This window comes from Protomyctophum parallelum (genome assembly GCF_964188405.1).
Source record: "Protomyctophum parallelum genome assembly, chromosome: 13".
NCBI classification, from domain to species: Eukaryota; Metazoa; Chordata; class Actinopteri; order Myctophiformes; family Myctophidae; genus Protomyctophum; species Protomyctophum parallelum.
Genome location: NC_139708.1, coordinates 33,817,484 through 33,842,426, shown reverse-complemented (window position 1 = coordinate 33,842,426; position 24,943 = coordinate 33,817,484). Strand labels below are relative to the sequence as shown.

The 24,943-nt window shown below is 40.6% G+C and overlaps 1 protein-coding gene and 1 long non-coding RNA gene across 2 annotated transcripts; one reads left to right on the top strand and one right to left on the bottom strand.

The window, feature by feature from the left end:
• The first annotated feature begins 397 nt into the window (after positions 1–397).
• Positions 398–14,878, top strand: fbf1 (Fas binding factor 1). The gene is made up of 25 exons (XM_083779940.1): positions 398–782; positions 1,131–1,161; positions 1,253–1,297; positions 1,441–1,480; positions 1,572–1,629; positions 3,326–3,376; positions 3,843–3,960; positions 4,432–4,512; positions 4,895–5,038; positions 5,141–5,288; positions 5,383–5,649; positions 6,560–7,028; positions 7,107–7,223; positions 8,282–8,382; positions 8,718–8,924; positions 9,702–9,809; positions 10,790–10,929; positions 12,011–12,129; positions 12,474–12,596; positions 13,019–13,204; positions 13,305–13,481; positions 13,786–13,923; positions 14,009–14,102; positions 14,272–14,396; positions 14,479–14,878. The coding sequence occupies exons 1-25, from the start codon at positions 780–782 to the stop codon at positions 14,560–14,562; spliced, it is 3,174 nt and encodes a 1,057-aa protein (XP_083636066.1). The 5' UTR covers positions 398–779; the 3' UTR covers positions 14,563–14,878.
• A 1,079-nt stretch (positions 14,879–15,957) lies between these two features.
• LOC310869321 lies at positions 15,958–24,429 on the bottom strand. The gene is made up of 17 exons (XR_014570147.1): positions 24,333–24,429; positions 23,784–23,837; positions 23,518–23,597; positions 19,880–19,951; positions 19,425–19,481; positions 19,205–19,244; positions 18,976–19,032; positions 18,489–18,541; positions 18,233–18,311; positions 17,994–18,050; positions 17,796–17,848; positions 17,297–17,388; positions 17,030–17,116; positions 16,775–16,852; positions 16,507–16,587; positions 16,263–16,319; positions 15,958–16,092 (listed from the first exon to the last, which is right to left on the bottom strand). It is a non-coding gene; the product is annotated as an uncharacterized lncRNA (long non-coding RNA).
• Positions 24,430–24,943: the final 514 nt, after the last annotated feature.

Genomic DNA, 24,943 nt, shown 5'->3' with positions numbered 1-24,943 from the left:
GAGGGGGATGAATTGAAGGAGAAGCGGAGCTGTGATAGGTCTAGTTTAGGACTACCCTAGCCTAGACTCTTGTCTAGGATAAACTCCATTCATGAAAGAAATAAGCAAACTGAGATGCCACCCTGTGGCGGGTTTGAAAACAAATGACCAAGAACTCAAGTCTCAACATTGTTTTTGAAAAATAAATAATAAACGAGCAGTTTAAAAAAAAGAATACGTTTAAATAGCCTAACTTGTCTGTGCTGTGAGAGTGGAAATGTGGAATTCTCAAGCAAAGGTCTCGAGTGAAGTCTGGTAATCCGGTCTGCCCAGATTCTTAGAACTACGTGACCCAGAATGCAACAGAAAATTGTAAACAAGGAACAAGGAACACCACAGTCGACGTGAGGCTTGCGCCAAATGCGTGAATCTATTGTACGTCCGAGGCCAAATCACGCTAATTACACAAACTTGTGTAATTAGCGTGGAATAAGGAGGTGGTAAACATCAACCTGAAATTTACCGCGGGCGCTTATAATTTATCACAAACTATTGGACGTAACAACTGTGCAGTGTGAGGTTTAATGTAACAGCCACCGTTAGCTAGCATTCATTTAAAGCCGGTTTTAAGACTTGTGTTAAAACCCATCAATGGATAAAACACCAGAAGATGACACTGATCGCCCAATCTACTAGGAAACGAGACTAGGAATCTGGACGCCCTATGGCCGCAGGAGTGCGGTTACCAAGGGGACGGGGGACGCTGAATCTGATTTGAATGCTTGCAGCAGAGATTCAGCATGGTAAATCTTCAAGTCATACTTTATTAAACAGCTAATGTCTGTTTGATGTGTATTTTTTTTATCATGATCCGTTTAATTGGCATTATTATTATATTAGAGTTTTACATCCGTTTGCTGTACTTTATTCTTAACTTATGATGAATTGAAAATGGTGGACCCTCTTACCCTCCTGTGTAATGCTTTATGGATGTCGTCCACTGACAGTTAACAGTTTTTGTATCGAGTTGTGCTTCAAATGTACTGCAATTCTGCAAACTGTTAATAAATACTTCAATCAACCAAACTGTGGATGACTGCATATTTGTCGATATCCTCAATATTCTTTTCCTTTTTTCACATTATTTGCAGGCTTCAAAGCAGAACAGCAAACCCTTCAAGGGTAAGTTTGAGTGTTAATTTATACCTACACATGAAGATAATCATGTGACCACAGCACAGAAAAAATATATATATGACCATGTGTCCCCCAGGTTCAGAAGATGACCTTTTATTTGATGACCTGATTGTGGATAGTAGTAAGTAAACACAGTGCTGCATATTCAGTTATTGACTTACCGGTATGTCTTAGAAATACCATGTTTGTCAGTGTTGTCATACTACACTACATCTATGTCATGGATTACTATATGCCATCTTCTTTCAATTATTCATTCATCAGAATCGAGGGAAAATCCAACCCGTAGAGGACCAATAAACCAGTAAGTAAAAGAAAATAAAGTACCACAGTATTGTGCGCAACCAATTGCTATTACTGTCCCAGTCTGACTTGAAAGATATTTCGTTCTCTAGGAGGTCATCTGTCAACTTCTTCAGTGAATTAGCTGAGGAAGCAGCAAGGGATACTGAGGTAACACTGGGAATGGGTTCTTCTTTCCATTAGCTGAGGAAGCAGCAAGGGATACTGAGGTAACACTGGGAATGGGGTCTTCTTTCCATTAGCTGAGGAAGCAGCAAGGGATACTGAGGTAACACTGGGAATGGGTTCTTCTTTCCATTAGCTGAGGAAGCAGCAAGGGATACTGAGGTAACACTGGGAATGGGGTCTTCTTTCCATTAGCTGAGGAAGCAGCAAGGGATACTGAGGTAACACTGGGAATGGGGTCTTCTTTCCATTAGCTGAGGAAGCAGCTTTAAGGGATACTGAGGTAACACTGGGAATGGGGTCTTCTTTCCATTAGCTGAGGAAGCAGCAAGGGATACTGAGGTAACACTGGGAATGGGTTCTTCTTTCCATTAGCTGAGGAAGCAGCAAGGGATACTGAGGTAACACTGGGAATGGGGTCTTCTTTCCATTAGCTGAGGAAGCAGCAAGGGATACTGAGGTAACACTGGGAATGGGGTCTTCTTTCCATTAGCTGAGGAAGCAGCAAGGGATACTGAGGTAACACTGGGAATGGGGTCTTCTTTCCATTAGCTGAGGAAGCAGTAAGGGATACTGAGGTAACACTGGGAATGGGGTCTTCTTTCCATTAGCTGAGGAAGCAGCAGTAAGGGATACTGAGGTAACACTGGGAATGGGTTCTTCTTTCCATTAGCTGAGGAAGCAGCATTAAGGGATACTGAGGTAACACTGGGAATGGGTTCTTCTTTCCATTAGCTGAGGAAGCAGCATTAAGGGATACTGAGGTAACACTGGGAATGGGTTCTTCTTTCCATTAGCTGAGGAAGCAGCATTAAGGGATACTGAGGTAACACTGGGAATGGGTTCTTCTTTCCATTAGCTGAGGAAGCAGCATTAAGGGATACTGAGGTAACACTGGGAATGGGTTCTTCTTTCCATTAGCTGAGGAAGCAGCATTAAGGGATACTGAGGTAACACTGGGAATGGGTTCTTCTCTCCATTAGCTGAGGAAGCAGCATTAAGGGATACTGAGGTAACACTGGGAATGGGTTCTTCTTTCCATTAGCTGAGGAAGCAGCTTTAAGGGATACTGAGGTAACACTGGGAATGGGTTCTTCTCTCCATTAGCTGAGGAAGCAGCATTAAGGGATACTGAGGTAACACTGGGAATGGGTTCTTCTTTCCATTAGCTGAGGAAGCAGCATTAAGGGATACTGAGGTAACACTGGGAATGGGTTCTTCTTTCCATTAGGAAAGTGTGGACCTCAGAGCTGTATTTTAGGGCTGCAAGCAAATATTGCCTATTTTCTTAGCGATTATTCTATGAAATCGTTTTTTATAATTCATCGAATAATCGAGAAGTGTGTTATTTGTTGCTACAACAATGTTGTGGGCAGAGCTAATCATGCATTTTGGAAATGGTTTGCCTATAATGACTGTCAAAATAGGGATCAGTTATTAATTGATTATTTTATTCAATGAACAATTATCAATTATTTTTTAAGTTAGCTGTTGCACCCCTACTGTGTTCCAGGTTGAATTCTTCTTGAGTCTTGATTTGTGTTCATGTCCAATTCAATGAAAAACAGGACTTCAACAAGAAATATTATGTATTATATATTATATTATATATATATTATATTATTATGTACACATTATGCATAATAATAATTTCTGCTTCATTCGCACATTTTCCTGCCAGGACTCTGATGTCTCGGAGGCAGATCCAAATGACATACTGAAGACCCTAAAGGTAATCATGAAACAAAATTCAGATAAAGGTCCATCACAATCATGAAACTTTAGGTGACTATTAATTGCCGGACAAATGATTGCGATTATCATTGGCATTGAACATTGGAACAAATAAATAGAAAAAATATCTTTGTTTTCCATTTAGGCGTTAAACAAATATTGGACAGAACAGACAAATGACTGACAATGATCAGAACCAATAATCAAAATGAATAATGTTCTATGGGCAAAACAAACTATGCATTAAATTATTTTGTAATCTCACAATGTGCTGCCTCGCAACAAGTTGTGAACTTCTAGATCAGCTACTGCTACTGTTTGTTTAAATTTGTACAGATGGATCAGATGGATTATCCCAAATAATTGCGATTATGTGATTATGTAATATTTGTGATAGGACTAACTGCGATGATGTGGCCTACACATGTTCACCCACATACACTGATGTGTTTGTCTTTGTGCAGGACCTGGATGAGATGGATGCTGATTTGTTTGGCCCAAAGAAAAAGCCTAGTTCAGCCCCTGCAAAGACAAAGTCCCTAGGTAATGGTGGACCTAAAATTGATCTGCCCAAATTTGACGGTAAGTTCACTTCAATCCCAGAGGAACAAGTTTCACTCTGCAATGCTATGTTCTACCAGACCCAAATATCATGTTTTACCATAATAGCGTAACTATTTTCCAGTGACTGAGCTGTGTTGTGCCTCTACTCTTTAACCACTTAGACCCTGCATAATTAGTTGACCGGAGTCCCCTATATAGGGCTCTATAGCAGGTCCGCTCATTATTTCCCCCTACACCAAATCTCTGCACGGAAAATAGCCAAAAGCAAATGTTGCTAAATGTTGAATTTTCAATATTCTGTTGTTCTATACATAGTCTATCTACAATGCAAACTACCAAGTGGCTAGAAAGGTGTACAGAATAGTTTGGGAACTTTTATGTGCTCCAGTGTTGCTTTGAAGTTTTGAAGCTATTGAGCTAATCCATACCAGGGCTGGCTGTTTTTCTTAGTAACAGTTAAAAAACTGAGCTGTGTTTCCCTTCACCCAGATGAAACCACATTGAAAGAGAACAAGCTGAGTTCTGTGGCCACATCACCAGCACGGGGCTACAAGAAGTTCACCTTTAACAGTGAGTGAACTGGGGCTGTAATGAGCAATTCAATTCACAACAGAAAATTAATCAAATTACATTTTAGTAATAAAAGTAGTGCTGTAAACATTTCTAAAATGTGTTGTTTACATCTACAGCAAAATGTGAATGTTTGTCGTTTTATAAGTGCTGGGTAAAATGTAAGATATTACAAGATGTTGTCTGTTTGGGTTCAGATAACTTGTGCTGAGCCCAATACTTTCACATGGTACTTACTTACTTTTAGAGTTAGACTATAGAATATATTTACACATACTGTAATTCAATATTTAAATTATCTGCCAGCCTGTGGACGCAGGCAAACAGATGCAGGCAAACAGATTATCATTCAAACATACTTAAGTTCCTGACCTGTACACAGAACTAGATGACCCCTTGGTTGACCCGCTTGCTGACCTACCGGATGAAACCAAGACTGAACCTAAAATCAGAATGCAGAAGACTCCACCTGAGAAATCCATATTATCTCCTTCATTATCCCCTACCATAAAGAATGAGGAAATAGGTGGGTCCTGTATATTTGGTGTATTTCGAGGGGAACCATATTCGGTGCTGAAACGTAGCCTCTGACATAACATTATGTCTGCATTGTATGTCTGCATTGTAGCTCCTCCGGTGAACACAGCAAAGAAACGAGAGGAGCTTACGTTTGACGACGACGACGATGACATAATGAGTCAACTGGGGTTTGACCACACAAAAGACGGTCCCAAAAAGGAGGAGGCTGCACCTAGTCCTAGGCCCATCCGGGAAAGGTAACATTTCATTGGATGGATGGATAAAACCACCATTAGACAGCCATTGGGAACAATAACATGAGAGATAATAATTCCTCATGTCTGTCTATAGTGGTGAGCGCGTGCAGAGAGCTCGCACCAGGCTTGATGAGATTCTGGAACGTGGGACGTCTCCTCGCCACCTTGACCAGCCACCCACGGCAGAGAGAAAAGACTTGCCTCAGCCTCTGGAGAAGAAGGAGCAGGAGAGAACCGCCAATACTAAAGCTGATGGAAAATCTACAGAGCCATTTGTAGAAGACGACCTCACATTTGGTTCCTATCGACCCACATTGGGATCCACTCCAGAGGGACGCCGCTCGCGCAGGCAGTCTGTCAGGTTGGTTGAAGTCAAGCTTCAGGTCTTATATATATATATATATATATATATACACACCAGGGGGGCAGTCAGCCAGATATTTCGTGAAGCCTCATTTGAAATCGGTAGTTCATATAATGGCCTGTTGTGGCGCTGGACCGGACCCAAAAAGCCCCATAGCTCCATAGAGGCCCATGTATTTTGGCCCAACTTCACCTAGACTGTATTACCTTAATAAACATGGTCATGAATACTTTCTTCTTCCAGTCACTAGTTTAAAGTCTCATTTCTAATGTCATAATATTCTTTTTGGAAAATTATGGTCCCATTAATTAAAAAAATGACCATAAAGAAAAAAAAACCATCGCGTATGTTCTGAGGGGCGTGGCTACCATTACAGTCTATGATCGGGATTCCCCTCCCACTCGAGTCAAAATAAAAACCAACGGAGAAGAAGGGGGGAAGTCCCGCCTCGTTGTCTGGGCAGCCAATGACCAGCTGGTATACAAAACGGAGCCAGCCAATGGCCAGCTGGTACCAAAGATGGCGACTTACATCAGGAATTAGCATATTATTACAGGCTTCATTTTACGTTCATGTTAGACCCGGGGAACGCTTTGTCCATATTTTTTACAGTCTATGATACACACTCACCGGCCACTATATTAGGTCTGCCTGTCCAGCTGCACATTTATGTAACGTTGTACTGCCAATTACATCGCATCAACTCTCATTTAGGCATGCACGCATCATGAATGGGGAAGAAAGATAACTGAATGATTAGAAATTGCATTCCTAATAAAGTGGCCGGTAAGTGAGATTGCAGATATTTAAGTAGAGCACATCTTACCTCCTTATTGTATAATAACAAGTGAACAGTGTATGTGTGTGTTTTGAGTGAAAGGTTCACAACCTGTAATGATTCTCTCAGGTTCTCCACAGAAGATGTCAGTGTCTCTGCTCCAGAGAAGAACCCCAAACCTTCCACCCCTGCATCGGCCACCAACCCTACCACTACCCATCCACGCTCTGCAGCTGACTGGCTGAGTCTCAAAGCAAGCGACGATGATGACTTTAAATATCCAGAGGAAGATGTCAAAGAGCCAAAGAACGTACTGGAGTTGCCAAAACCGCCATCCTCTCCTTTCGAAGAACGGGTAGCTTCCGTGTCTGGTATTTGCACCACAGCAGCAGTGAAAATGGCAGTAGCAACCGCATCTGAACCCAACGCCTCCAAACCCAGCCAGCCGGAGGTTCCCATGGGTCAGAAGACAGATGACCAAGAGGTTGAAGATGACTGGCTAACCAGAGCACGGATGAGCAGGAAGAAGGCTGTAGTGGCCTCAAGCTCAGAGGTCCGACAGCCAAAGCAGGAAGACTCCCCGAGCCTCAGTGAAGAGGTAGAAATGACATTCTCAAAATGAGAGCATCCATTCGATGTTTTTCAATTCTTGACTTATTTCTTCTTTCCACCAAAGTTGCTGCAGTCGTCATCCCTAGGGGGCGCTGTGGACAGAGACTACCTGCAGAGACGAAAGGAGAAGGAGCAGCAATCTGGAGATGTGCAGGCTCGCATCATCCAGCTGGAGGGACAGGTGTGTACATGGCCAGACCGGGACAGCAAACATGCTTCAATGCCTGTCCATTATTCATAGCAATCTCAATCATTTTCATTAGTGATTAATCTTTCATGGATTAAAGTTCTCAGTCACCACGAATGTCTTCTATGGGAGCATGTTGCACAGTGAAAATCGGCAATTTCTGTTTAAGTAAACAAAACACTGAGGAGCAATGCTGTTGTGCAGACTTGTATTCTTTTAAACTGACATTCAGTTTCAAGCACCAGCAACAAACTGGTTGTGCACAACCCACTGTTTCTTTTTTTTTTTTTAAGATATTTTTTTGCGGCTTACGCCTTTTATTGATTTTTGAAGGGACAGACAGTAGGCGGACAGGAAACGGGAGAGAGATGGGGGGATGACATGCAGTAAAGGCCGTGTCGGGTCCGGGAGTCGAACCCGCGGCACACTGCGACTGGATTACCAGTCCGGTGCCCAGACCGTTACGCTACGGCCTGGGCCCAACCCACTGTTTTGACCATTGAAAATAGCCTGTCAGTTGTTATTATTGTGGTTGCTATAGGCAACACACTATTGTTCTTGGTCCGAGATTTTTTTATCCTGCTTTTTGTTCACTTTTGCACAACAGACAAGTGAAGCTTTTGGTCATGCTTCAGCTTCACACACTGTTGTCACTGTTCCATAAAATCCTAATGGTATCGGATTGTGAGCTCTTAACCTGGTTTGCAGTATGTAGAACAGCAGGAACAACATTACTAATATAGTAATAATAATAGTACATATTTTGCTAATTGTTTAGGAAATAGCACTAGTGTGCGCGCGTTACACACAAATTACGCACATTAGGACTTGCAATGGGCATACAATATTTCAGTTGTGAGATTTTATGTTTGCTTTAATCCTGTCTATTGGGAATATTCGTCACAAAGACACTGACATAGAATGTGTTTATTGTGCAGTCCTCGACCTCAACTGAGTGGACCTCTTTCTTCCTCTGTAAATGTCATGTACTGTTGTATCAGATGCTAGCCTCACTAGGGACATCATGTACATCTGTTGTTTATCTTGTCCAGGTGAAAACGCTACAGCTGGAGCGAGAACAGAGCCAGATGCTGCTGGAAAGCGTTCAGAAGAGACACAAACAGGACACGGAACTCATGGAGAACGCGCATAAGTATGAGTTCACTGCTGGACTCTGTTTAGATTAGAACTTAACGCTTAACCATTTATGCCCCGTTCAAAATGTTCAAAATAGCCAATTACTACGCGTTGTGAGCTTGTAGACTGCCTATTTTTTAAATCATAAGTGCCGTGTTTAACAATACTTACTGGTTCTAGTCAAACCACACAGTTTGTGTGTGTTTCTATGCATGCGTGTTCGCCCACATGCAGAACACACGCGGGTACTTCATGAACATTCTTAACATATATATTAATTATGCATATGTCCCCCATGCTGGCTCGCATTGCATACAAGCTTGAAGCATAAATATTTCTCTGCGTTTCAAGGGCTCGCGTAAAGCTGCTCGAGGAAAAGGCTGCCCAGCGGGAGGAGCGGGCGCACCAGGAGTGCGAGGACCTAATGGAACGCCTGGCCATGGTCACACAGCTGTCCGAGCAGGAGCGCTCGGAGCTGCAGGCTCAGCAACAGCGCAGACTGGCCCAGGCTCAGCAGGACAGAGACTGTGAGGTGGAGAGACTCAGGGACCTACAGAGGTACATTGTGGACAACTGTACTGTCCATTTTACTGACATACACTCTTCTTTTAGGGCTGCAACTAAAGATTATTTTCATAATCATGTAAGCTGTTGATAATGTTTTGTTTATTTGGTTCAGCTGCACAATTAATTTAGAGTAGACCATAATGTGACAGCGAAATAATAATAAATAAAGTACAAAAAGATGGTGAATGCTCTTACACGTTATCTGAATCTAGACTTTTGAAAATGGTTTGATGCTGGGGTGCCTAGTGGCTCAGACAGTTAGTGAACCAACCATATGGTCACTGTAGGCCAGAAACTTCATATTTCAACTTTGTTTTTTCCCCCAGTAAATGAATGCATGCCCTACTTCTGTGTGTCACGCAAAAGTAGCAACAAATAGCTGACCTACAAAAAGGAATCCAACTGTTTTGGAAACAATTAGAAAGTTGTGTGTGTGTATGTGTGTGTGGGGGGGTAATTGCTGTTACCCAGAAATTTGAAACATAACTTTTCCTTTTGTAATATTGAACAAAGACACCAACTACATACTGGTGTAGTTGTAAATAGCAAATATTAGAAATATTTACATTGAACCGTCAATTCGATTACTACCATTTTATTTGATTAATTTTCTGTCCGTCAATGAATGTGCCATATGGTTGCTATATAAATTCAGTTTAATGCTTCAGAAAGTCAATACTACAGTGTATGTAAACCATAAATACATTTTGTGAACATGGACTTAATTTGTGTTGTATTTGTATTCTATTCTCCTTGTTTGTCTGACAGGAAGTCCATCTTGGAGATGAAGAAGGACTATGAAGAGCAGGTTCAGAGACTGAAGAGGTTGAAGGATGAGGAGATTGATGCAGTCACCAGTGCAACATCACAGACCAGGTTAGAGGTTAAGTCCAGGCTTTTAGAGAGGCTTTATTGAAATATCAGTACGTGGATGAAAACAGATGGGGGCGCCAAAGTCACCATAATCACGCTATGCATGCATACAAAGCAGGCACCTATAACTTAATTTAACCATGTACATGGCATGGGTGAATCCTGTTCTATCTTCTAATCTATTATTTTCTGTCCAAATGTAAAATCAAATAATCATTTAAGTTTCAAACATCAAATGAAAATAACCAAAATCCAACAAAACACTTCAAACATTTCAAACAATAAACTCACCAATTCAGTTCAGGTTCTACAGCTCATCCAGCTCATCAGTTCTGTTCACCAGTGTGTATTTGGAGGTCTAAAACCATCATCAGTATCAGTGTTAATATAATGCTTTGTAATGAAGAGTAAAATGGTAAAAATGTTTGTAGAAGAAGGGCTACAGACCTGCCACAGGCAGTGATGTGCACCTCACTGACTGAGACAAAAGTGCTGTGCTTTATACTAGGGTGTGGTGATGATTGCTGATTCCAAACTGGTGTGACTGAGTGAGTGATCGGTGTGATGAGCTGTGAACTGATGCAGACGGTACCGTGACCATACAAATGCATGTGTACTGATGCAGATGGTACCGTGACCATACTGTACAAATAAATACAGAGATACAATTATAAACCTGGGTTACACAACCCCAACTCAACGAGCTGCTAATGCATTACTCTTCCTATTACACTGCATGCTGTAATATCAGTCATTCCAAATAAAATTACAGACTAGCAAGTTATGTTTATCCTTTTAAGACATTTGCCTGGCTTGTATTCATTTCATATTGGGTTATATTGTTTGTTTGTTTGTTTGCTTATGTTAAAGTTTTATTCATATATAAAAGTTATTAATTGTGTATATAATAGAGATTCTATTGTGACTGCAATGATGTTGATTATGAGATTTGTGTAACATTGCTACATGCACTTTTGCATCAGGTCTCTGGTGGTGGTGATTGAGCAGATGGAGCAGTTCTCCCAGCGATTGGGACACATATCTTCTCGAGTGGAGAGCACTCACGAGCACACTGCCCAAGGCCTGGAGCAGGGTGCACGGCAGAGGGACGAGCAACTTCGAGGTGCGCGCACACACACACACACACACACACACACACACACACACACAGAGAAAGTTGTAATGGACAGCGTGTCGTGTGTTTGAGGTTTGACAACCTTTGCTGCATGTCTCTCACCTTCTCTCCACTTCTCTGGTCAGTAAAGGCAGAAAAGCTAAAAACAAATCTTTAAAAAAGAAAAGAAAGTTGTATTGGACAATGGACATACACAATAGGATCACACCACTGGCAGAACAAGTCAATACCGGGCCGGGAAGGCACCGTGCACCCCCCACTGTACGAAACATTGAATGAATTATGGTGCAATATAATAAGTAATTAACCCATCAAAGCTTGTCATGATTAAATCACTTAAATTAAAACAAACATATCCCCACAACTGCGGGTCCTACAAGCCTCGGCTACTGCAGTTTTCTCTCACAAAAATTCAAACCATTTAGCACCACAGTGCACGGCGGACCCATTTCAACTAATGATCTAAAATGTTTATAAACAGTTCCAAGTACAAGCACTATTTAAGGGCATGATAAAGCAAGCTAAGTGAACGTCAATTTAATAACATCACATTCTTGCAGACAGTGACAGTAACAGTACTGTACTAGTCTGTAGCCTACTTGTTAATATGTTTTAGGGCAGCTGTTGATTTCACCAGCACAAGACAAATACAACTAGATGTTGTGAGCGGTTAGCACACTATTTACTCTACCACTTACTGGTCAATGTCATTCATGTGAGAGTCTGCTAAATGCTTAAATGAACATGAGACATGTGCAGAGCCTCGGTCATCTCAACTCCCTCCTTATTGGCCTCCTGGTATGCACTTAAGCCCATCCAACTGTTCCAGAATACTGCAATGCCTGTGGTCTTCAAATTCCCAACATTTTCACGTCTCCCACTTTTAAGTTCCCTTCATTGGCTTCCACCTGTTGCCCACAAACAGTATAAAACCCTGGTGTTTTATACTGAAACCAAGAATCAGACGAATCCATTCATTGCCAAACCAAATATGTGCATTGCTCATTTTATATTCATTTAAATATTTTGACTGAAATGACAAACTGTATGTCTCGATGTGTGTTTTTAGTAATGCAGGACCGCCTTGACCAGCAGCAAAGAGCCATGGTGGAGGAGAGATCCCGACTCAAGGAGCTCATAGCCAGGATGGACACTCAACTGGCCGAGCAGCAGCGGCAACTGGAGAAGGTCAGGTTCTGAGAAGAAGTTAATGAAAAGTCTAAGTAATCCTGTTGTGGTAGAAGGCGCTGTAATGGGTGTCCATCTTTAAAACAACGCCTCACATGGTTTAGCCTTTTTTTTGCATTGTTTACCTGTGCTTTTTCTACCTGAACCAAATGTCAAGAAAAGGTGAATAACATCCAATCAGAACCACAATAAGTCATTATAGTTTGTGTCAGTTATCAATACATTATATACCAGTACTAACACATTTACTTTAATACATAAAAGATGTAGACCACATACGGGCACATTCACATGTGCGTGCGTGCGCACAAACAATCACTGAACCTTACATATTTGTTTTTCAGGAACGCTGGAGGGTCACATCAGAGCAAGCCAAGGCGGAGTCTGCACTTAGAGGCCTGGAAGAGGAGAAGCGTTCCATGACTTCGCACATAAACATGGAACGGGAGGAGCTGGAACGAGCTAAGGTTAACCTCTTAAACCTCACTGACAATGTTTTTAAATTGTCAAAGGTTTTCAAAAATAGCCAATCTACAAGCTCACAATGCATCACATCATGATGTGTTGTCAGCTTGTATATTTGCTATTTGTAACAATTTATGACAGTTTTCTCCTGTAATGACATTCCCAAAATAGGGATGCCAAGTTGAAAGTGGTTATGGAGGACTACAGACAGTAGTCAGTAGTCGCTAATGCCTTTACATTGTTTACTCACAATGACCCTTTCAACATTGGAAAATAGCACATTTTCGACTGAACGTGCAGACATGGTCAAGGGAAAGGGTTATGTGATGCAACATTTTTGCTTTTGTAAATGTCTGAACACAATACATATATGTCTAAGCGTTTGCACTCATCAATTTACCCTCATTTCACTTCCATCCGTCAGAGTGCATTGCTGGAGGAACAGCAGTCAGTGATGCAGCACTGCGCAGAGGAGAGGAGGAAGCTGACCACCGAGTGGAGTCACTTCCATGCCCAGGAGAAGCAGAGGCTGGAGAGAGTTGAGCGGGAGGCCAGCAGGGCCATGGAGAGAGACGCCCACAGAGAGGGCAACATTATCAGCTTGGCACAGGTCTGTTTCGCTGCAGAAATAACCCGAGCCAATTCAGCAGAATGGTTTTATACCACTGCCTCAAATGCTGCAATCATTAACGGTCACTCTCTTCCTCCAGGAACAAGCAGACCTGAGACTTCGTGCCATTGAGCTCAAACCGAAAGAGGAGGCTGCGTTGCGGGAGCGAGAGACCCTGGACAGACAGAGGGAGGAACTGGAGAGAGAGAAAGAGAGATTAAGCGGTACAGCTCTGAGACTCAAGACACGTGCACATGAGGTGGAGGCCTTCAGCAAGGTAAAACCCCAACATGTAATGAGTTAGGAAATTAATTATGTATATATCTAGGAATGTCATATTCCTGCACTTATAAGGCCTATTCATAGTCTGGATTTTCGGTGGTGAGGTGACCACTGCTTCGGTGGTGACCGGAGCTGTAATAACGTGGAGCGGTGGTGAGTAAAAACAGAGAGAAGGGCTGGGGTGACGAGTACATGTTGTAGTTGCGGAGGTCACCTCACCACCAATAAATCAGACTATAAATAACGCTTTAGATACAGTAGACCAGTGTTATCGCTAAACACATTATTTGTGTTTGTAGCTGGCTGCAGAAAAGTATGAGGAGGGCGAGCAGGCCTTGCAGGAGGCAAGGCGTGTGGAGACTGAACACCAGGCCAGGCTTAAAAGTATCCACACCCAAATTGAGAGGCTGAGGCAACAGGAGCAGCAACTTCATCAGGTCTGTATTGTATGCTATATAATTGATACACTGGATCCATTTCGCTCTGTAACTTTGTACTAGCATCTTGTGTTTCTTTTTGCAGGAGCGATTAAGGATGACTGATATCCGGAGGGAAAAGTTGAGACAGACTGTTCCTCTCACATCACTGCCACAACCAATTCCACCCTTGTTCACAGGTGAAGGAAATTCATAGCAACTCTGCTTCCAGGGGTCCAAGTGCCTGTTTCCAGACCCCTGAATTGCTACTTGCTACATATTTTCTACCATTTTCAAATTGTAACTATGAAATAGCCTGTGGGTTTGTATATCAGGCAAGTAGCCAATATTTTTTATTTGTATCACCAGACTTCAGCCTAGTGTTGCCAAATCCTCTGCTGACATCTACTGTGAATGATCCCAACACCAACTCCATCCCTGGATCCCCGGAGTTTCAGGCTAGACTGGCTCTGCTCAGGCACACTGCAGAGAAGGTGACTCTTTGAGCTGATGACAGAAAAACATTCAAACATCTTTACTTCATAATATATGTCCTAACGCTGTTTCTTTCTGTAGGACCGTGACTACCTGCAGGACGAACAGTTCTTCTTGGACACGCTTAAGAGCACATCTTACAGTTCAGCTTTCCACACAGCGTGACTAAAGGATCTCCACTATAACCTATTTTACTTGAACATGAAATCAAAGTTTAATTGTATATACCATATCTGTTCAATAATTTTAAAACATTTTTGAAGAGCTATTTTTTATTTATGTATCAAGTGGCCAATCATTTAGTTTGTTAGCCTACTGGCTGCCAGTGAGGAGCCCCCACCAGGTAGACGTAGACTAGAGCCTTCGTACTATTCCTCCCGTCCAACACTACTGTACCTGTACATTTACATAGAACCACTGCTACGTCCGAAGCAGCAACTGGTACAGATTGCCGCAAATATAGACCAAGAAACTCATGACATGGATTGATCCAGGGGGCCTGCCCTTGCTTCAACAATGCTTTACTAACTTTCAACGATGCATGGAATCTGTGCAATACAAAGTATTAAACTTGCGATTAAACACATTTTGTTACAGTAACAAACTTAAGGGTTTGAATCTTTATATAACCCGCTTCATTTCAATTGAAATCTGACAATCGTATGCAATTTGAGTGTTCCACATGCACAATCACCCTGCTCTTTTCAAACACCATTTTCTCTTTTTGCAAATTAGATATACCAATGTTGCCTGAATCAGAAACTTTCAGTCTATTGAAAGCATCCAAATGGCCTTCTAAATTAGATGCAGTCTTGCACTTCGCCAGGAGAAGTCACTAGCGTCAAATTAACCCATTTGACAAGTAACTTCATAACATAAGCTTCATTATTTGCCCATCACTTCAGCAAGTCAAGCTGAAAAATATAGCTTTGCCTTCTGGCAATAAGCCACTATGCCCTATACTAGGGCTGTCCTGATCAAGCTCGATTGTCATACAAATGTAAAGCACTGGGCAGACACTAACAACCAGTAAACATCAGAACTGTCCAGGGGCTAAATTAATTTACTTTCAAGGTAAACTACTTTAAGAAGAATATTACAATAACTCAGATTGTGGCAGGCCTACCATGAGCCACTTTAGATTTACAGGCTTGCAACCATTTTAGAAAAAGACAGGTGAATTATGGAAAATTTGCAATCGGATGATTCTGTGACAGACCTACTTACAACATGTTTTACCCAACACAATAAATTCCATCAAATATTTCTCCTCAATACCAATACATGGCAGAGAGGTCCCAGGCATTGAGACAGGCTATAAGCACACCCTCTCTGAACAAGGATTAATTAAAAAAGACTAGAACACTAAACCAGAGTAGGCCTATATTTTACCCGATGTAAAATATTCTGTAAAAGATCAAAATGTATTAAAGAACAACAATACATGGTAACTTGAGTTACTACCCTTTAATATTTCAACACACCCACCTCAGACATCAGCAACATAATGAAAATCACAAAAACAATTGTCGGGTGGAAATCACCCACGTTAGGGTTACAGTTCCATTACATGTTAACTATAACACCGACCGGCTGACACCAGAGTTTGAAGAAAGCAATTTGAGGTAGGAAAAAGCACAAATTCCATCGATTGCCATATCCAGTCATCTGCTCTTCTCAAACTTGTGCAGTCACCTGTAAAAGAAAATATACCAATAGTTTAGTCCCAAAAAAAGGCCAGGTTGAGTGCTAAACGCGAGGATAGCATTTCTCCATCTGCAGTTATCGCATAAGACGGCACTTCCTATGCAGCCATTTCATCATTGAAACTACTGAAAACAGCCATTGAGTGATAAATACTGTACCTCTGAATAACTCCTTCAGCCCATTTCATTCCATAGAGAAGGATAGGAAGTGTTGACCTGTTAAAAACACATTTGATTAGATGGTTCTACACAACCAGAAGACACCAGATATCAGGCTGTAGTAGCAAAGCCATCAGTTCAGCGGGGGGTATCGACATTCTTCTTCAGATAGATATATAATGACTCATCATTGACTTTTCAGGCATAAAAATAGGACTAAAAACAGATGGTAAATAATAAATACCTCAACTCCTTTAATAGAGGTGTTGCATGGAGTCAACTCTGATGCATTGGTGATTGCCCAAATCCATCTGCTCATCTTGACCTGTAAACAGTAAACACCACATTTGACTAGATGTTCCACGCAACCAAAAGACACCAGATAGATCAGGTTGTAGCAAAGCCATCAGTTCAGCGGGGGTTATCGACATTGTTCTTCAGATAGATATAATGACTCATCATTGACTTTATAGGCATCAGATACATCCAGAGACACAACAGATAAACTTTACCTCCATCCGTAAGCAGTCCATCAACTCCACTCTTTAGACAGGCCTTTAGTCGATTCTGTAGTCTTCATCAATGGCATCCTGTTAGGAACACACTTCATTAAATATTTGATCATTTTTCAATGTAGATTCAGGATCTAGTCACACCAAAGTCATCAGGTACCATTAACTTCCACACAAATTCTTCAGACAGGGATAACAAACTCATCATTGACTTTTCAGGCATCAGATACATCCAGAGACTCAGATAATCCTTACCGCCATCAGTAAGCAGAGTCCGTCCACTACCCTCAGCATTACACATCCACGTCATGGTGGGAAGGTCTGTCTGTAGTCTTCAGCATCCTGTATGGACCACACTTCATTAAATAATAGCTCATTTTACAGTCCAGATCTGGAGCTAGTCACACTAGTCATCAGATTCTACATGTATCTTCTACACAAATTCTTCAGACTAATAGGGAAAACAAATCATCATCGACTAATCAGGCATCAGATACATCTAGAGACTCAAATAATATTTACCTCCATTGGTAAGCAGTCCATCACCCATATCAGTGTAGCTTTAAATATGACAGGACTGTGGACTTACAGACAACTAGACACTCGACGTGTACCTGAGATTGAAAACAAAAATATATTGCATTATTGAGGGATTTCCTTCTTCCATGTGCTCCTAACTTTAAAGCGCTCAGACGAATCAAGTCCATTTCATAGAACTATAAAGATATTTTAATACACTGATGGTCACATGCACATGTTTTAAGGGTCACGTAAAAATCTAAAAAACTGTGTACTGGGAGGTCTCAGATACAATGGTTAAGTTATACATCACATTTTCAGCGTGGTGCATGATTTCTCATCATAGACCAGACACAACTCACCATCATTACTAGCTTTGCTTTAATTACAAAACGTATGAGGTACAGGAAAGGCTTTCAGTAACAAATTATTCAGACAGGGATAACAATCTCATCATTGACTGAAGTATAAAGCATGATTCTTGTAATGCTTAAAACCTCACCTCCAGCCCTCATGATGTGTAGATTTGTTAAAGAGTACTCATGTCATGGAGGCCTGAAACAAATGCATATCGGCACATTAATTTAAACGTAAAACAGACGCCTGTAGATCGAAGAAAACCAGATCCAGTGCCAAATCCAGTGCCATTTCATCATTGAAACTACTGAAAACTGAAGCCATTTAGTGGCAAATACTGTACCTGTGAATAACTCCTTCAGCCCATTTCATTCCATAGAGTAGGATAGGAAGTGTTGACCTGTTAACGACACATTTGATTAGATGTTCCACGCAACCAAAAGACACCAGATAGATCTCAAGTTGTAGCAAAGCCATCAGTTCAGCGGGGGTTATCGACATTGTTCTTCAGAAAGATATAATTACTCCTCATCGGCTTCTCAGGCATCAGCTACATCCAGAGACTCCACAGATAAACTTTACCTCCATCCGTAAGCAGAGTCCATCAACTCCACTCTTAGACAGGCCTTTAGTCGATTCTGTAGTCTTCAGCAATGGCATCCTGTTAGGAACACACTTCATTAAATATTTGATCATTTTTCAATGTAGATTCAGGATCTAGTCACACCAAAGTCATCAGGTACCATTAACTTCCACACAAATTCTTCAGACAGGGATAACAAACTCATCATTGACTTAAGAGTATAAAGCATGGTTCTTGTAATGCTTAAAACCTCACCTCCAGCCCTCATGACGTGTAGATTTGTTAAAGAGTCCTCATGTCATGGAGGCCTGAAACAAATGCATATTGGCACATTTATTTAAACGTAAAACGACTCCTGTAGATTATTGGTTTAAGAAAACCAGATTCAGTGGCAAATAAGACAATTTGAAACAAAATGGCAAAGATGTGGTTTCAGACAAAATTGGCTTATTTTTCAGTTACTCAGCATGGTCGATAAGACGGGGAAAGAAATGGATCATCATTAACCACATCCAAGAAGCCACTGCCAACCCTATACTACTTGTTTGAGCAAACGTCAACAATTCTAGAAAATATTCACAGCTAACTTGCATGATAGATGTCACTAATCCTAGGTCAGTGGCCTTGACCCATTTTGGGCGGGAACCCCTTTTGGCGTTTTAAACATTAAGTTATAATTTAGTTATTGAAAAATAGCATCATTGAAACTACTGAAAACTGAAGCCATTTAGTGGTACTGTACCTGTGAATAACTCCTTCAGACCATTTCATTCCATAGAGTAGGATAGGAAGTGTTGACCTGTTAACGACACATTTGATTAGATGGTTCTACACAACCATTAGGTACCAGAATGTAGTAGCAAAGCCATCAGTTCAGCGGGGGGTATCGACATTGTTCTTCAGATAGATATAACAACTCATCATTGACTTTTCAGGTATCAGATACATCCAGAGACTCAGATAATCCTTACCGCCATCAGTAAGCAGAGTCCGTCCACTACCCTCAGCATCCTGTATGGACCACACTTCATTAAATAATAGCTCATTTTACAGTGCAGATCTGGAGCTAGTCACACTAGTCATCAGATTCTATATGTATCTTCTACACAAATTCTTCGGACTAATAGGGAAAACAAATCATCATTGACTCTTCAGGCATCAGATACATCCAGAGACTCAAATTAAATTTACCTCCATTGGTAAGCAGAGTCCATCCACTCCACATACAACTAGACACTCGACATGTACCTGAGGTTGAAAAGCAAAAAACATTTCATTGAGGGATTTCCTTCTTCCATGTGCTCCTAACTTTAAAGCGCTCAGACGAATCAAGTCTATTTCAGAGAACTATAAAGATATTTTAATACACTGATGGTCACAAGCACACGTTTTAAGGTTTTACGTAACACTCTCAAAAACTGTACTGGGAGGTCTCAGATACAATGGTTAAGTTATACATCACATTTTCAGCGTGGTGCATGAGTTATCATCATAGACCAGACACAACTCACCATCATTACTAGCTTTGCTTTTATTACAAAAATGTATGAGGTACAGGAAAGGCTTTCAGTAACACCAATTCTTCAGACAGGGAAAACAAATCATCATTGACTCTTCAGATTAATCTAGTCTCAAATTATATTTACCTCCATTGGTAAGCAGAGTCCATCCACTTCCCTCAGCATTACACATCTACGTTACCACGACAGTGGGAATATCTGTAGAACATTAAAAAGTAGTCTGAGCAATATCCAAAACAGGTTGCATAATACAGTATGAAGCTATCCAAACTATTGGATTTAATATAATGTATTAATTTTACTAGTTATGTGATCCATTTAATCATGTTTCACAATTTCTTAAATAAAAAAAAATACATACCTTCACATTTGTCTTTTAGACTGTAGCCGATTCTGTAGTCTATAATTACAATTCCAAGTTCTCACTTCAGCATCCTGTTAGGACCACACTTCATTAAATAATAGCTCATTTTACGATGCAGATCTGGAGCTAGTCACACTAGTCATCAGTACATGTATCTTCTACATAAATTCTTCAGACAGGGATAACAACTCATCATTGACTAGAGTATAAACGCTTGTGGTTATTTTTGTAATGCTGCTTAAAAGCTCACCTTCTGCAGCCCATTTCAGACAGGTGGATTCGTCCAAGAGTCTCCATGTACCGGTAGGCCTGAAAAATGGTGAAATGGCACCTTTAAAACATGCACCTAATGATCAACCAAGCAAACACATGTTGTACCAGGATAAGTTATGATCAAGTATACCGATAGATAACACATTTGTATTCCTTCCAAGTAATGGCTATAAAGTGTGCTTACTGCTTAGCCACCCATGACACTGCAAAAAAGGCCACAGCCAGAGGTACCGGTAGAAAACACCATCAGCCATCAACAGTGATTATAAAAGCCAGGTAACCTGGTTTCTAACATTTTGACAGATATGCAACTACTTAAGGGGAAATCACATTAATAATGGGCGTTTCATTTAGGCATTGTGTACAAGCATGGACACAGACAATTGAAACTCACAATTAAGATTAACTTTTTTCTGTACCTGTAATTGCATTTACCAATCAAATTGTTGGCTGTGAAAAGGTCCATTAGGCCTACCCTTACAGCAGATTTGAGACAAAATTGTCTCAAATGGCAAAGATGTGGTTTCAGACAAAATTGGCTTATTTTTCAGTTACTCAGCATGGTCGATAAGACGGGGAAAGAAATGGATCATCATTAACCACATCCAAGACGCCACTGCCAACCCTATACTACTTGTTTGAGCAAACGTCAACAATTCTAGAAAATATTCACCGCTCACTAATCCTAGATCAGTGGCCTTAAAGGGTAAGACCACTTTTTTTGAGGTTTGGGTTGTGTAGTTACTTTGCCATGATGAAACTCCAAATGTGGACAAGAAAAAAAAAAAAAATACTGCTCCAGTGATTAGAAATTGATAATTTAAAATATGCTCCTCATTGCCTTACATTGTAGCTAAAACAGCTCTCAAAGTCACTCTTTTAGTACGTCAAACACAAACAATGTTGATTCAGACAATATGGAGCATCACCAAAACTCATGTGGTTTTATTTTTTCATAGAAATGTTAGATTCCTGTTGATTTGTCCATTTGAAGATCTGGATCCGGATCCACGGATCCAGTCCGGGTTTTCTTCCCAATAAAATGGACAAATCAACAGGAAGATAACATTTAAGAAAAAATAAAACCACATGAGTTTTGGTGATGCTCAATATTGTCTGAATCAACTTTGTTTGTGTTTGTTTACGTACTAAAAGAGTGACTTTGAGAGCTGTTTTAGCTTCAATGTAAGTCAATGAGGAGCACATTTTGAATTATCAATTTCTAATCACTGGAGCAGTTATTTTTTATTTATTGTCCACATTTGGAGTTGCATCATGGCAAAGTAACTACACAACCCAAACCTCAAAAAAAAGTGGTCTTACCCTTTAAGATCCATGTATTAAAGTTTTGTTTTCCTGCATTATACTTTTCTTCTCACCATTGACATTTCAGTTCATCCTCCTGATCATTCTGTTGATCTGGTCCTCCTCGTTGCCAGCATCTCCGCCCTCCACAAAGTGTGTGGTCTTCTCGTTCATACCACCACAGGGAGATGACCGCTTGAAAGGCCACAGGAAGTTGTTGGCGTACTTGAAGTTCTTTCCGACTGTAGATCTGATGGATGAGATCCTCAATGCAGATCATGCCATTTACCTGCAGAGGTCACAAAAAATGAAATGTAATCAAGTGATAGTGAGTTTGTGCAAAAAATATTGAACTACTTGTAAAGGAATAGGCCTATGCCCAAACGTTGCAATTTTTGCCATTAAATAAAACAAGTCTCTCATGGAGCTCTAAAACAAGTTTCACCTTCCTCTTCAAAGGAAGATCTTACCATTTGCAAAAGTCATTAGTTTAAACCAGTTTGAAGCTCCAGATTGAGCGATATAATCGTCCTGTACATTTGTATGCACACAAAGCCCTTACACCTGTGTTAAGTGCTTTATAGCCTTAAACAGTCTTAGGACAATGCAAACTACCACGTTGTCATACTATGTTGACTTTAGACTACTTGCCCACTTGTATTGCTATGCTTTGGCAAACCTAACGAATCTGGCACTGCAGACTAAATATATACTATAAAATGCTTTACCGAGATGTGGTTTCAGACAAAATTGGCTTTTCGTTTTAGTTTTCTCACCATAGTCGATATGACGGGGAAAGAAATGTATCATCATTAACCACTCAGCAGGCAATGATCACAATGAATGGCGTATGTCAGATAGTAAATCAATTAGATTGTAAACATAATTTAGTGAAGTTCAGGGAAAATAAGTTAGTTAAACCATTTTAAACATGCACCCAAACCTGTAGAATATCAGTTTATTTTCTAAGAAGAAAACCCTCATCCAAATATGTGCCAAATATGAAGGCTTTTCTCAGATAAGATTCACCATCTGCATAATCTTGAGCACTTCCCATGCAGCCAGTCATCATTGTAAGTTTGTAACCATGGAAAACTGAAGAACCATCGAGTGGCAAATACCTGAATAACTCCTGTCCATGTCATTCTGTAGAGTAGGATGGGAAGTGTTGACCTGTTAATGACACATCTGATTAGATGGTTCTATGCAACCAAAAGACACCAGATACCAGGCTGTAGTAGCAAAGCCATCAGTTCAGCGGGGGGTATCGACATTGTTCTTCAGATAAGATATAATGACTCATCATTGACTTTTCAGGCATCAGATACATCCAGAGACTCAGATAATCCTTACCGCCATCAGTAAGCAGAGTCCGTCCACTACCCTCAGCATTACACATCATGGTGGGAAGGTCCGTCTGTAGTCTTCAGCATCCTGTTAGGACCACACGTCATTAAATAGCTCATTTTACGGTGCAGATCTGGAGCTAGTTACACTAGTCATCAGATGCTATATGTATCTTCTACACAAATTCTTCGGACTAATAGGGAAAACAAATCATCATTGACTCTTCAGGCATCAGATACATCCAGAGACTCAAATTAAATTTACCTCCATTGGTAAGCAGAGTCCATCCACTCCCCTCAGCATTACATGTGTGGAACATTCACAAGTAGTCTGAGCAATATCCAAAACAGGCTGCATACATGAAGCCATGAAGATATCCAGACCCTTTGATTTACAATGTACAATGTATTAATTTGACTAGTCATGTGATCAATTTAATCAGGTTTCACAATTTCTTTAATAAAAAAAGACATACCTTCACATTTGTCTTTTAGACAGTAGCCGATTCTGTAGTCTATAAGTATAATTACAATTCCAAGTTCTCACTTCAGCATCCTGTTAGGACCACACTTCATTAAATAATAGCTCATTTTACGATGCAGATCTGGAGCTAGTCACACTACACTAGTCATCAGTCTACATGTATCTTCTACACAATATTTTCAGACAGGGATAACAACTCATCATTGACTAGAGTATAAACGCTCATGGTTATTTTTGTAATGCTGCTTAAAAGCTCACCTTCTGCAGCCCATTTCACGATAGGTGGATTCGTCCAAGAGTCTCCATGTAGGCCTGAAAAATGGACATGGCACCTTTAAAACATGCACCTAATGATCAACCAAGCAAACTTTGTACCCTGGATACAGGTAAGTTATGAATAAGTATATTACTGACATATTCATAACGTTAAATATACTATTAGTATTCCTTCCAATTAATGGCTATAAAGTGTGCTTACTGCTTTTGGGCTATAAGCCACCCATGAGTCATGACACTGCTAAGTTAGTTAAATTAGAATGTAAACATAACTTAGTGAAGTCCATGGAAATTAAGTTAGTTCAACTGATATGAAACCTAGTAACGTTACGAGATAATTTCGAATGGTAAAATTATTAACCACGTTCTGATTCCAAGTGATAAGACATGGTGATAGAGCATAGGCACCACACGTGTTTAGCATCAGCTAATAGCATTAGCTCGAGTCATGGTAGGCACTCGCAGCATACAATCTCGCATATGTAGTGTGGCCATCACATTGTGATGTACTAGTCTACTACTAATACTCACGTTAATATTCCACTTGGTGAGAGATGCAGTAAAATTACAGTCCGTGTTTCGACGTGGACTGGACGGAGCATGGTGACACATCTTCCAGCCAGACGACTGGATACAGAAAGAATGTGTCGGTTATCGCGGAAGCGTTTTTATATGCATAAATTATCGCGTGACTTTGTGGACCAATGGTCGAGTACAGGCATATGGGCGTACTTTAACAATGGTGATAGAGTAAAAAGGGAACCAAATAATACTTTAACAAACAATGACCATATAATCTTTATTTTGTTGTTTTATCATTAAATAACTATGTGTGTGGTATATACATTATTTATGCAAAGGTTCTACATTTTAATGTAATAAAAAATAATCACACTCGTGTGAAGTGAGGGACGCTCTTATCTCATAGCCTACATCATCATACATCATCATACATCACCATACATCACATTCTGTGCTCAGCCAATCAGCTGCACACACACACACACACACACACACACACACACACACACACACACACACACACACACACACACACACACACACACAGCTGTGCATAGGAGGGGAAATACAATGGTTTTCTTATTTTTCTATAATCTTTAAATGTTCTGATGAATTGAAAT

Excerpts from the sequence above, each read along its gene's own strand:
- fbf1 (XM_083779940.1), top strand. Across the intron at positions 3,961-4,431 it reads TGATCTGCCCAAATTTGACG|ATGAAACCACATTGAAAGAG; the intron begins GTAAGTTCACTT and ends CCCTTCACCCAG. Across the intron at positions 13,924-14,008 it reads AGGAGCAGCAACTTCATCAG|GAGCGATTAAGGATGACTGA; the intron begins GTCTGTATTGTA and ends TTCTTTTTGCAG.